General features: G+C 40.2%; 2 protein-coding genes and 1 long non-coding RNA gene across 4 annotated transcripts in view; 2 read left to right on the top strand and 1 right to left on the bottom strand.

Annotated features, from left to right (window-relative positions):
• LOC136431489 (uncharacterized) overlaps nucleotides 1–1,577 on the bottom strand; it is a 48,939-nt gene extending 47,362 nt beyond the window's left edge. The window contains exon 1 of the mRNA XM_066422880.1: nucleotides 1,141–1,577. Coding sequence (XP_066278977.1) covers nucleotides 1,141–1,299 — 159 coding nt within the window. The 5' untranslated portion in view covers nucleotides 1,300–1,577. The remainder of the gene's footprint in view (nucleotides 1–1,140) is intronic.
• A 723-nt stretch (nucleotides 1,578–2,300) lies between these two features.
• LOC136429360 (uncharacterized) lies at nucleotides 2,301–7,203 on the top strand. 2 transcript variants are annotated; one of them, XR_010754752.1, is made up of 4 exons: nucleotides 2,301–3,166; nucleotides 4,860–4,930; nucleotides 6,431–6,546; nucleotides 7,014–7,203. It is a non-coding gene; the product is annotated as an uncharacterized lncRNA (long non-coding RNA). The 2 variants fall into 2 exon arrangements; XR_010754751.1 differs by having other exon boundaries at nucleotides 2,304–3,166; nucleotides 4,863–4,930.
• A 1,129-nt stretch (nucleotides 7,204–8,332) lies between these two features.
• The window catches only part of LOC136429568 (uncharacterized), a 53,408-nt gene continuing 49,402 nt past the window's right edge, over nucleotides 8,333–12,338 (top strand). Inside the window, exons 1-2 of the mRNA XM_066419401.1 lie at nucleotides 8,333–8,343; nucleotides 8,792–8,897. Of these exons, the coding sequence (XP_066275498.1) occupies nucleotides 8,333–8,343; nucleotides 8,792–8,897 (117 nt within the window). The remainder of the gene's footprint in view (nucleotides 8,344–8,791; nucleotides 8,898–12,338) is intronic.

Below are 12,338 nucleotides of genomic sequence, written 5' to 3'. Positions count from 1 at the left end.
GTATTAACGTTAACTGCGGGGCTAAGCCAAACATGTCTACATAATATGTCCTGAACGTGAGTAGCCCAGTCATTTTCTTCTTCGAATGATGAAGTGTCGTATGTTTTTTTAAATAATCCTGTTAGTAGGCAAATTACTTAATCTTAGCGAGAGTATCTAATCAACTATGTTTGACTGTCAACGATCAATAGGAATTCTTCTAATTCACCCCTTACGGCGAAACATTGAGTAAAATTTGCGATACAGTGCCTGACTGGTATATCAAGTTCAGTTTATCACTGTATTTCTTGAATGGCACAAGAGCAGGGCGAGTGCATGTAGACGAGGGGTCTGATTCCTTTCCTGAGCGACTAGTCTATCAACTTCCGTACTGGAATAAATGTACAATGCAGATATCTAATTTTCAGTGGGATTAAGCAATATCCCAATGAAAATATCAGAGGATCTACAGCTACAATCCTCAACCTCACTACAATGCAGTGAAATAGGTTTAACCAAACTCTTTAACGGATCAATGGCTAGGGAAATGGACCGATTGCAGTTTGATGGTAGTGCTTTCAATTAATCAGAAATAACATTGCTGTCAATGGATTAAAATACAATGCAAAATTATTCTAAAAAATGAATCAAAAATCGATTTCAAGTGATAAAAGGATTTTCATTATGACACTTGGTGCAACAAAGGTAACATGTTATAGAATATACGTATGACCTTGAAACTGACATATCACTTTTACACAATAGCGCGCGCGGTGAGCTCCCGGTAAGCTCCCGGCGAGCGCGCGGCACTTTGCCACTTGCGTTTTTTTTCAAATTTTGAAAAAAATCGCCATTTCAACCGGCACGCCGGCGGTGTGGACCGGCACTGGTACGGCACTGAGACGTCACTATGACGGTAAGCTGAGGTCTGTGCACGGCACTGCGGCGGTAGCCATTTCCAAGCTACCGCACGTTACCGCCACAGTACCGCAGCCCAATGAGAGGGTCCTTTACCGCCACAGTACCGCAGCCCAATGAGAGGGGGCCTTTAGTTCCAATTTTATCTGCAGTAACTTGCATATGCATGTGTATATCTTATTTTGAGCCTGATATCTGTCGATATCTTCGATGCTGAAAGAAAACAATCACAAATGACCATACCTTCGCTTTGGTGACCAACAGAGCGACATTTCCCAACCTCGACTGAGAAGTGTAGTCGTACACATACTCGGTTCTCGGTGAAAGTCTCACAAGGTTCGCCGAAGCTAATCCGAAGAAAAAAGCCAACCCGACAACGCGAGAGAAAATCTTAGCAGACATGCTAGCTGTTTGCTACTCCATAATAACCTTGCAAAACATCGCGGAAAAAGAACAACAATGTTTCTCCCCGCAAGAAGCGAGACATTCAGCCTGTGTGCACACGTAGGCAGCGTGTTAGATTTTGTTTACAATACTGTGATACAGGAAGACATTTTTGGCAACGCCCTAGGAGTACAGCACGCGGTTTTAAGTATTTTAAAAAATCCCCACCTATGAGAGAGTCTTATTTGACTCAAGAATTCATTCCCTAGGGAAATATTTTTTCTTTTGATATGGATTGGCTATGGGCTTGAGCTTTGAGGGAGGAAGCATTTTGGGCTTTGGCAAATCTGTCTGTTGTATTCTATGGTATAACTGTCATACATCTGCAAATTGCGAAATAGTACTTTAGTTATATCATAGAAAAGCCAGAGCCTTTGAGAAACTGCTATCTTGAATATGCCTTTTGTTGCGTACATATATGCAAGGTAACTGTTAATTTAACTACATTTTCAGTTTGCTACATGTCGTTTCATTCTATGAAAAGTCAATTCAAAACAATCCTCGCGACAGGCCAATGCCAGGCTAAGAGACCGCTTTCTTGAAAAGCCAGGTAATGTACCGACTTATCTGCTACAAAATTGTAGTTTTCAGGGTTGGCAAGATGACTGAATATCATCTATTAAAGGTGTTAGATATGTACCATATTTCATTCTAGGGCAAAATATCTATGGGGATGTTTGCCCTATTGGCCGATTGTATACGTATACGTCTATCTTGAATTTGCTGGCACTTGAATTTTGATCCCCCAATGACCAATGTCACCCTGGGAATTCCAAATGGAATACCTTTTTCGGATGGGTTTGGCGATCGGTGATCATGAGCGATCTGGACAACATTTGGTTGCTCAAAGGTGTAGATCAAGCGAAAGTGGGGTCTGTTCAATACTGTTTCCAAATCGTTTAAGAATAGTGCTCTAATTTGGGAAATATATGATGATTGGAGAATGAATTGGCTAAATATAATAAAGATGTATTTTTTAATGTTTAGCACATATTGATCTTCATATGCAATTCTGAATGACCTGGAACTTATCTAAAACCGTGCATTGCATTTCCTGAGCTCCAAAGTGATGGAATACAGGCTTGTGAAGAAAAGGCCATGCATTGGCAAGACATACTAAACTGACAGTCGTCAACAAGCACTTTAGCACTTATGCACTTTCTAGACAGTTCAGACCAGTTAATGATACATTCCCTTTACGAAGAAGCCGAAACGTAAACACATGTGGGGGGCGGCTGCTCGGGTCAAGTCGCACCAAAGGTCACGAGTGGGGTAGCGCATAGTTGCACGGTGAGGCGATGCCAATGGCAGGTTGGCAAAGAATAATGGTGTTGACTGAATTCTCATCAGATCAGATAACACCCTATGGCCACGTCCTCGAGTTTAGCAAGTCAATCAGGATACACAAAACACGACCTACGGTCTACGTTACATGCGGATTGGACAGCCTCGCCATCATAGTTCAAGTGGCTTCTACCAAGTGAACAAAACACACACAAAAACAATGACAAAAAGGAAGAGAAGTTGAATATAAGAAAGGCTGAATGTTTTTATGTAAATACCTAGACATGCTGCATTCCAATGGCATTACGATATCCATTGGCAATGTGTGACCGAAGCACAAAAGTTACAATGTTGAGACAACCTTAAAAAAGATACTCGACACCCTGAACGCCTCTAACTATATGTATGGAATGTAGAGATAATAACTTTGTCACGCGAGGGGTATAAGCACCCAGGGGGCCACCGAATGGTCGCAGCGAGCGCTTAACGACTGCGGAATGGTCAGGCAAAGATGTCATAAGAGCCTGCCTTGCTTTTCACGGTAAGTTTACCATTTGGCAAAGTCAGTAAAAAAATCTGTAAAAAATTGGGAGATGTTTCACGTGAACAGAGGCAAGGAACTAATATGTTGTTTGCTTCGGGGCCAACCTGGGCCAGTACGTTAAGTTGTTCAGTGGGAGATGTGATTGGATGTATTGATGCTTACCAACAGAAGTGCTTTAGAGTGTTTGTGTCTGAGGGCGAAGGGCTTTTAAGGAATCAGCTATAACGCCGTGTGTATACTATGAGACAGGTAAATTAAGAATTTCGAGGTGACGTCCATACAGGTTCTGATGACTTTTCAATGGCAGACATTTTTAAACGCTAATGGTTCTAAACACGTTCTAGTAACTTTTTGAGGACCACCACCCCTAGGAGAAATGACCGAGACCTTGAAACCTGATACAAAGTTTGGGTGGCGGTAAAGACGTCAAACAAGCAGTAAAGGCGCAGAGAAAGGCAAGCGAGGTCGTTTCCTTGAAGCACCCTGCACGTTTCTTCGTGATTCCTTTTCTTCATGTACGCATATTACAGCTTTCTGCTCTATTAGCAAGGTGAGAAAGTTTTGCATGTAGAGAATGAATATAAAAAGTCTTAAACAGTTGTTAAAGACTGGTTGAGGCTGGTTCACTGAGTGCCAAGCTCCCCAAGTCTAATCATATTGTTGTCACCCTTTTTAGGCTTCTGGTATTATATATAGCTGCTACATATACGGCGTGTTTAGTTGGCCATTGCTAGCTTTAAAAAAAGGGTTGATTATGTCGATTTTGAAATGTAATGGTGTTTCAAACATATTTTTGTGCTCTTGTTAAAACCTTGTATATATCAAACGTACAGTCTTAAAATTCCACCGGGTATCCTTAGGCCGTGACATTATTTCTTTCTGACAATTTTAACCAGCGTTGTCATGGATGTTTTATTTTAGGAAGCGTTAGTGTGTGTGTGTGTGTGTGTGTGTGTGTGTGTGTGTGTGTGTGTGTGTGTGTGTGTGTGTGTGTGTCTTTGTGTCTTTGTTTATCTGTGTATGTGTCTGCTTGTGTATCTGTAAGTGTGTGTGTGCCGGCGTGTGTTTGTGTCTGTGTGTGTGTGTGTGTGTGTGTGTGTGTCTGTGAATGTCTGTGTGTGCGTGCTTGTGTGTGTGTGTGTGTGTGTGTGTGTGTGTGTGTGTGTGTGTGTGTGTGTGTGAGAGAGTTGGCGCCTGTTAGTCACCAAGATAACTCAAGAACGGCTAGATAGATTCACATAATAAATTTTGTGGTGGTAATTTCTAAGAAATACTGGAAAGATTTTCGGTTTCCGGGCAGCTTCCTTAGGTACTGAAGTAGAACTTCCGGGTTTAGTATCTTGTGTTCTGGACATGCTATGGTCACGTTTTTGGCGATAGCTGCGATAGCAAAGTAATTCAAGATTTGGCCCTTTGCAGTTTTTTCTAGAACCACATGGATATTTTGTTGTGTATTTGACGCATATGAGATAGGGGTGTAGCCAGGACCATTGTAACTTTTGACGGCATGTGGGTAGATATTTTCATTAGCGCATGCATGTAGGGTGCCTGATGGAATATGTTACCGGGTATATAATATTATAAGCTATTTTCTTGGGAAAATTCGGTGAATTTTTGTTAGTCTTGAGCTGGATGTGATAGGTATGGCTTTGTACTCACTGATTTAATGCCTACACAAGTTTTGTTTTAGTAGGCTAGGGTGACCACTGGGAAGAAGTAGTTCCAAGTGGTGTGATTCTTGGAGGCGGCCGGAGGTCACAGGTCAGTTTTCCTCTGTTTACGGGCATTTAACGTTTAAAGAGCTGAATGGTAGATAGTAGAAAGGGGCTTGTAGACAATTTAGGATCTGGGTTATCCTGTCAAGCTGAATTTTCATGGACTTTCCGTCATAGAGGTGAGATTTGGACTCCTTTTTTGGGATTATTTGTACAGAATTTCAAAGTGGAACGTATTGTTAGGACAGGCTCATATGTATACGAGCGTCGTTAAATTCGGCTGTTACTCAGTATTGCACAATTCGTGAAATTAGTCTTGATAAAAATGACATAGTGAAACTTCTTTTGTCTGACTCACTTCTGCCGAGCGGCCCGACACCAGAACATATGCCGTCAAACATTTCCGAATATATTTCTTTTTTTTTACTTCGCTTTTGGACAAGGACGACGTGGCACTGCACTCAAGTTTTCATAACTTATATTCACAGTGCCACGTCCTCAGAACAATATACCCATTTTTAAACCTGGGTGGAGTGAGGAAAGTCGTCTAAATTCCCTTTCCCAAGGGCACAACATCGGTGGCGTCAGGGGGATTCGAACCAGGAACCGCTTAGTTCTGGGCAGAACTCCCTACCATTACGCCCCACCACCGTATATTTCTTTACGATGTCGGTGGCTATTCCCTTCCTCACTTGCGTAAAATGATTAAAAAATGGCTTATTTTGTACTTACCAGTCGTAAATCACCTGCTTCTCGAGACATTGGGGTAGGTCGTTTAAACTGGTCGTAATTTTTACAGACGTGCGCGGTGATATACAGTTTTTGAGTAAAATACCCCCTATGACAATAGCAGGTTGTGTGGTACAAATTGGTCTATTATTTGAGTCATCCTTACCCCATCTTAGCTAGCTTCCATTACTTACGGATGTAACCAGTTTTGAGAGACAGACTTGCATATATTATATATATGGTACAGGTGCTTTCAACAGTCATGAATCTATTTCATATAAACCTGTGGAATTGATAGTCAATAAAGCTCTGAGTTTTTTTATCATCAGTATCTCCATTTACCTGTTTGGAAGAAAGTTGACCCAGTTTTTTTGTGCTCAGTGTCTGGCGAATGTTAATTAACTGCTGTACAATTATGTATACATTTTACAGGCCGACAGGGCCATCCAAGGAAAATAAAGGTTTTTACTCTACTGCTGTTTCTTTTTTGACAGCTGACAGCTAGCGTGTTTTCAATTGAAACATAACTTTATTCGACTTAATCTTCAAGCAGGTCAAGCTAACTGTAGAGTAAGGTTGGCACAAATACTTGGATTGGGAAAATTACAACGTCCACAACCTTTAGGTAAATCTACATACATTGAGACTCGAATAAACGCATTTGTTTTTAAATAAGCGTATTTTCATGTCTATGACATATAGAAATCTATATTATAACAAAATGTTTTGCTTTACATGTAATCATCTACTAAGTTCCATTTGAACCAAATAGCGAACATTGAGCTCGTTATCGAGGTAATCATTTTTGGTTAAACAGTTATGATTTCATGTGATGCAAGACAAGAAGACACTCTGGTTCCGGCCTGATCCTCTCTGATATTCTGCGCATCTGGAATCCTGATAATCATGCCGTCGACTCACGCGCTTTGGAAGGTAAGTTTTTTTTTTCAATCTACTAGACTGGTTCAAATTAATGTTGACGACAAAGACTGTCACTCCAATTAAGGTGCATAGAACTGATTATACCAGAAAGAACTGAATAGCTCCAGATAATTGTTAAGCAACATTCATCATTTTGACAATAGAGCAATAAAGTTATATTGGGATCAATACCATGAGCACGTGTTAATCACAGCAAATGTTATGGGAACCCTGTCCTTGGGGCACGTTTTGTTGATTTACACAACTGACTGTTCTGTGAATCTATTTTGTTTCCTTTAATTCTGTATTGGCCAAGTTAATCATATTGTTCGTTAACACGTGATATTCAATGATGAATTATATCTATTTCTGTAAAATCTTTAATTACTGCACGACTAACATCTACCTATGCTAGTGGTGTTGCAATATGGTGTAATAATATGGATATCAATACGATACATTCGAATGTCTTCTTGTAGGTATTCGGGACAGCCTTTGGCATTTGTCTGGCACTCGGAACCACATGTGGTGGTAAGCATTGATATCGTTGATATACTCATTTAAGTTGGCTTTGAATTATGTTGAATGACAAAACACGACTCATAATGCCATTAGGATTGCAAAGGCAAAACTGTGTTAAGAATTTTAAGAAGTAAGACAAAGGAAAAAGGTAAGAGCGCAATAATATGTCATTTCATGTATACTGACCATATGCTTTTACTGTCTGCCGTATAGACTGTTTAACTTATACCGCCGTTACGCTAAGGCGCCGAACGCGTTGCGACAGTATATTGATCTGAGTGCTCCAGGATCACCAAGGTCGCTCCGTGATCTCTGAGGAATCGCCCAATGATCGTCGTGGTCGCTCCGTGATCTTTCAGGGATTGCTTAATGATCTCTATTGTCGCTCCGTGATCTCAGGGATTGCAAAGTGATCGCCATGGTCGCTCCGTGATCTCTCCGGGAACGCTCAATGATCGCCATGGTCGATCCATGATCTCTGAAGGAATCGCCCAATGATCGCCGTAGTCGCTCCGTGATCTCTCAAGGATCAATACGTGATCACCATGTTTGCTCCGAAATCTCTCAGGGACCGCTCAATAGTCACAATGGTCGCTCCGTAATCTCTTAGGGACAGCTCAATTATCACCGGTACCATGGTTGCCATCACCTCAGCTCAGCGACTATTTTGAACAGGCTCCAACATTCAAACAGCGCTGTCGGCGAAGATGGCGATCCAACGATGACCGCCGAAGTTTCATTGAAACATTTTCTAGTTTTTATAAGTTTTTGCGAATTTAGTTTTTTGACTCTAATCCTTTGCGACACTGATATTTTTTTACAATTAAACTAAATAATGGAAATTGAATAGATTATGGTAATTGAATAAATACACTTCATTTACATGTAACTCTCCCCAACGATTGCTACAAATCAGCGCTCAGCGATCGCCTAGGATCGCACAATGAACGCTCCGTAGCTAGGAGGTCTCTTAAAGATCCCTAGAAGATTTGCTAACATTTCCGTTTTCGGTCGTTCAAAGAATGAACATGCCATTTGGGTTTGCGGAACGTTTTGCTATAGTTAGGTTCTGGAGCTCACTGAGATCTCTGTCCAATCTAAGGTCGAATAACTTGTGTTATTCTAATTTTAGAAACAACTGTCGAAGTTAAAACAGGCGGTGACGCTGGGGCTGGCACGGACGCACGAATTGACTTAACCCTGGACGTCGTACACTTAGATGGGACGTCAACGAGTATCTCCTGTATTCTCAATTGCGGGGGTGGTCGGTGCGAATATGGCGAGTGAGTACAGAGAAATCATTATATTACCATGGTTGCTGTAGCTAAGAGATAGGCTGCGCTGGTGAGTGCTTGCTGATAATGAATCATAGCATTGCTAATCATCATTTCGCCATTCAAAACAACGTAGATATGTAAGTATGTTATGGAAGATATTGCGATCTAATAACAGCAACGCCGGTTTTATCGGAAGAGATCCCGATCGCATTGTCTGTCTTTATGAACATTGTATATAGCCTATATACGAATGTGTGTGTGAGTGAAACGCTGATAATCTTGATTTTCAAACTTCATTGTTACAGCCTTGAATTTTGGATGGACTCTCACCGAAAAACTTTTTCTTTACTGAATAAACATGAACTTGAAAATGTAGAACTGTTTAGCCCATAGTATGCTAAAGGCTTGATCACAGAAAATATCCCTGCCATATTGACATTTCACCCAATCCATTTCAGCACGGACTTATTTACTTGTAACGACTTGAATGGTGTTTTGAAGAGCGTGTGGTTGTATAACCATGGTGGAGGGTGGTTCTCGTTTCCAGAATGGAAAGTTGATTGGGTAAGTAGTTTACCATCGCCGTTTTTTGCAAGGTAATATTCCAATCGATACATTTAGAGAAGGTATCGAATTTTTCCAAATTAGTGTGTAGTAGTAGCATATTGGTGGAAAAAAATGCTACTTGCTATGAATTTTCTATGTGGCCTTCTTTAACTCCCACAATACGTTTATTACCTTCGCTAAGAAGTTTTGGGCAGCGTTTGTATGTATGATTGTGTTGGGATGAACAGCATAACTCGAGAGGGCCTAGATGGATTGTCTTGATATCTGGTATGTAGGTAGGACTTGATGAGACCTGTAAATGATTAGATTTTGGGCCCCCTAGTGGCTTGCTACGGTTACATAACTGCAGCGTAACTTTCGGGTCTGATATCTCGTGTTCTAGACATTTGGAAGGGGATAACTGAAGTAAAAAGATGCGGACTACAAGCATCCTTATTTTAATGTAAATGCCATGATCTCAAACGCAGTGCATCTGGACATCTATCAGCTGCAGTTTAAGAGTTATCTTTGATGACCAGAATCTTTGAGGCCCCAAATAAACTTCTTTCGACACCGAATCCTGGCTCTAGAATTTGTGGACCAAAGCTTGTGGGGTTCCCTTTTATAACGTGGTCAAGCCATCTCAGCCTCCATGACAGGATGGCTTTAACGATTGATGGCCCCAACCAAAACTTATCTCTGATTTGTCATTTAGTATGCCATCATGGAGAGTAACGTGAGATGCGTAGTAACGCTCTTTAGCAACTCATTTCAAATGCTGGTAGAAGAAGTGCATCTGGTTTCTTTATAGTCCAGGTTTCACATGTATATTTGGTAATTGGGAAAATAAGTGCCTGGAAGATGCGCATTTTGAGACATTTACTATGTCATTGTGGTTTTAAACTGCTTTTCTTAGTCTACCAAATGCTGACGCTGCGAGTGCTATCCTCCTCTTGATTAAATTTGTGGTACCCAGGGACAATACTTCCAAGAAAAACAAATTCAGGCACCTTCTAAACTTTTGTACCCTCTGTTGTGAACTTTTCAATAGCACCTGTGGTAACTTTTGCAGCGTTTACTTTCAGGCCCTATCTTTTGCATGCGACTTTAAGATCGCGGGCATTGAGAGCTGAAGTTTCCGGAATATTGCCACAATTAGCAAGGTGACATCTGCATATATTTCCTCCGTGGATAGGTTATCATGATGGGAGGTAGGATAAAGGCTTTTCAGCTAATTCATCACAAACTCTAGACATATGTTAAAGATAACAGAGGGCATGAGAAATTCATGTCTGGCTCCCACGCCTACTTGAAAACAGTTTGTGATCTAATGTGGTTTATTGGTATTGTACTTTGAGCGTGTCTGTACAGTTCTTAGATGATGTTTTTAATTTCCCATCTACTGCTATAGCTTGCATAATTTTCCACTTGGCTTTCCTCCAGGCATGTACAGGGCAAAAGCGGCCTTAACCCTTAAACACCCGAACGGGGTCATTTTTGACCCCAGGCGTGGATCTTTATGTGCCAATTTAACATGTTTGATCGGGGAAAAAATCATTCCGTGACTTTTCTAGGGAGATTGGGACAATACTGTTGACATTAAAGAGGAAAGTCTGGAGTGGTTGCACTGGGGTCATTTTTGTTATATGCTGTTTTTTTTTAGACCTGCCCTCTGTAACTCCTGAACTTATTATTGTATGACCTCCAAATTTTCAGAGGATGATGCAAATGTCAATTACTATTACCATAACAAATTTTGTGTCATCATGACGTAATATGACGTCATTAGGACGTAATTTTATGTGATTCTATCTGCCATCTTGGATTTTGACCGATAACGTCATTAAATCAGAATAAAATATCAATGTTAAATCATTAAAGTTACATTGGATTACATAAGATTATAACAATGTAAAATAATGAATGTGGTGTACCAACAAAGCCTCGAAACGTCATTGTTTAAATTGAAATTAGCAGATTTTGTAAAATATGTTTCTCAAAAACCCGTTGCCACGGCAACACGAAAAACGATGAACTTATTTCATTAATTTGAAATATTTGATAAGGACATCTTATGAAACGTCGCCAAGTTTGGTGGCTGTAGCGTAAGTCGTTCAGGAGTTATGCAACATGAAATTTGGCGTGGGCCTAAAAAGTCCCCTCCTGGGCTAAATAGGGATAGTTCAAAACGTGGTCCTTCTGATTTTTTTGCATGAATTATGTTAATGAATGGGAAATGATTATAACTGTACATACCAAAACATTCCTCTTACATTGATGATGCAATGTATGGATAATATTCAGCGAAAAAAAGGGAAAAGGGAGATTTTACAGTACAAAGCATTTGGGGTCATTTTTGACCGCGTTCATTCATTTTTTTTAGTCGCAAAAAAGCAGGTCGGGTGTTTGAAGGTTAAAGGGGTATTCCACTTCAGAGCTAGAGGCGTGTATAATTAACTGATTATGTTATTTGGTATACAAATTAGACTTTTGGCTAAATCATCTCATCTGTCTTGTCGACAATAGTCGATTTTCTAAATCCATGTATCCAATACTGACCCGCATCTTAAGTACTTGCATAGCCAACTTCGGGCACAATTTCTCGCTAACGCTACACGGGATAAGCTTAACGAAATCATTCGAGTGACTATATATATCACACAAAAGGAAGGCACACAAAAACGTTTGAAGACTGTCCCGTTTTGGAATACGGAGATGTTGGTACTTTTGTAACATTGAATTCCAATGCTACATTTGTAGCATTGTTGGATGGGTCCTCCGGGAAATGAACAACTCGATCGCTATAATGTTCATCCCGCGTTCAGGTTTTAACTTATTGTAAATTCGACAAAACAAACTTTGTTCAACAAATTGGGTCTATGATGAATTATAATACCCGCTCCTTTACAATAAAGTGGAAGTGGGGGTTGACCTATCTTTCCCTAGCCTTCTCTAGGATTTGCCTTACAACAAGTTTACGATTTACCTCCATTTTCTTAGCTAATTTAATCTAAAGTGTCTATTTCGCGAATGTGAAGTTTACCCCATTGGTAAAAAAAAAAAAAACATGTTTTAGGTGTTGTTCCATGAATGTTAAAAAAATATTTTCAAAAATTGCAAGATTGCCTATCCAAAATGACGGATCCGAAGGGATAGCTAAATGCATGTGACATCAACACGTTTACCATTAACGACAGAAGTTTGATGTCGATAAGAAACCATTTCTTTTAATAAAATAACTTTAAATACCTTTAGGTATTACGGGAATTTCCTATTTAAACGGTGTTAGCCAATTAAATCACATCAATGACGTCATGATTATGTTATATAACGTCATTACGATACCAAAATTACAGGAATTATAGAACTTTACTTGTTCATTACTCCCTGCAAATTTGATGACCATACACCATATTGTCTGGACGTTATGAGAGGGGGGGGGCTAACAGAGCGACACCG

Source organism: Branchiostoma lanceolatum, chromosome 3 (assembly GCF_035083965.1).
Source record: "Branchiostoma lanceolatum isolate klBraLanc5 chromosome 3, klBraLanc5.hap2, whole genome shotgun sequence".
Lineage (NCBI taxonomy): Eukaryota > Metazoa > Chordata > Leptocardii > Amphioxiformes > Branchiostomatidae > Branchiostoma > Branchiostoma lanceolatum.
This window is presented reverse-complemented; position numbering and strand designations above follow the sequence as displayed.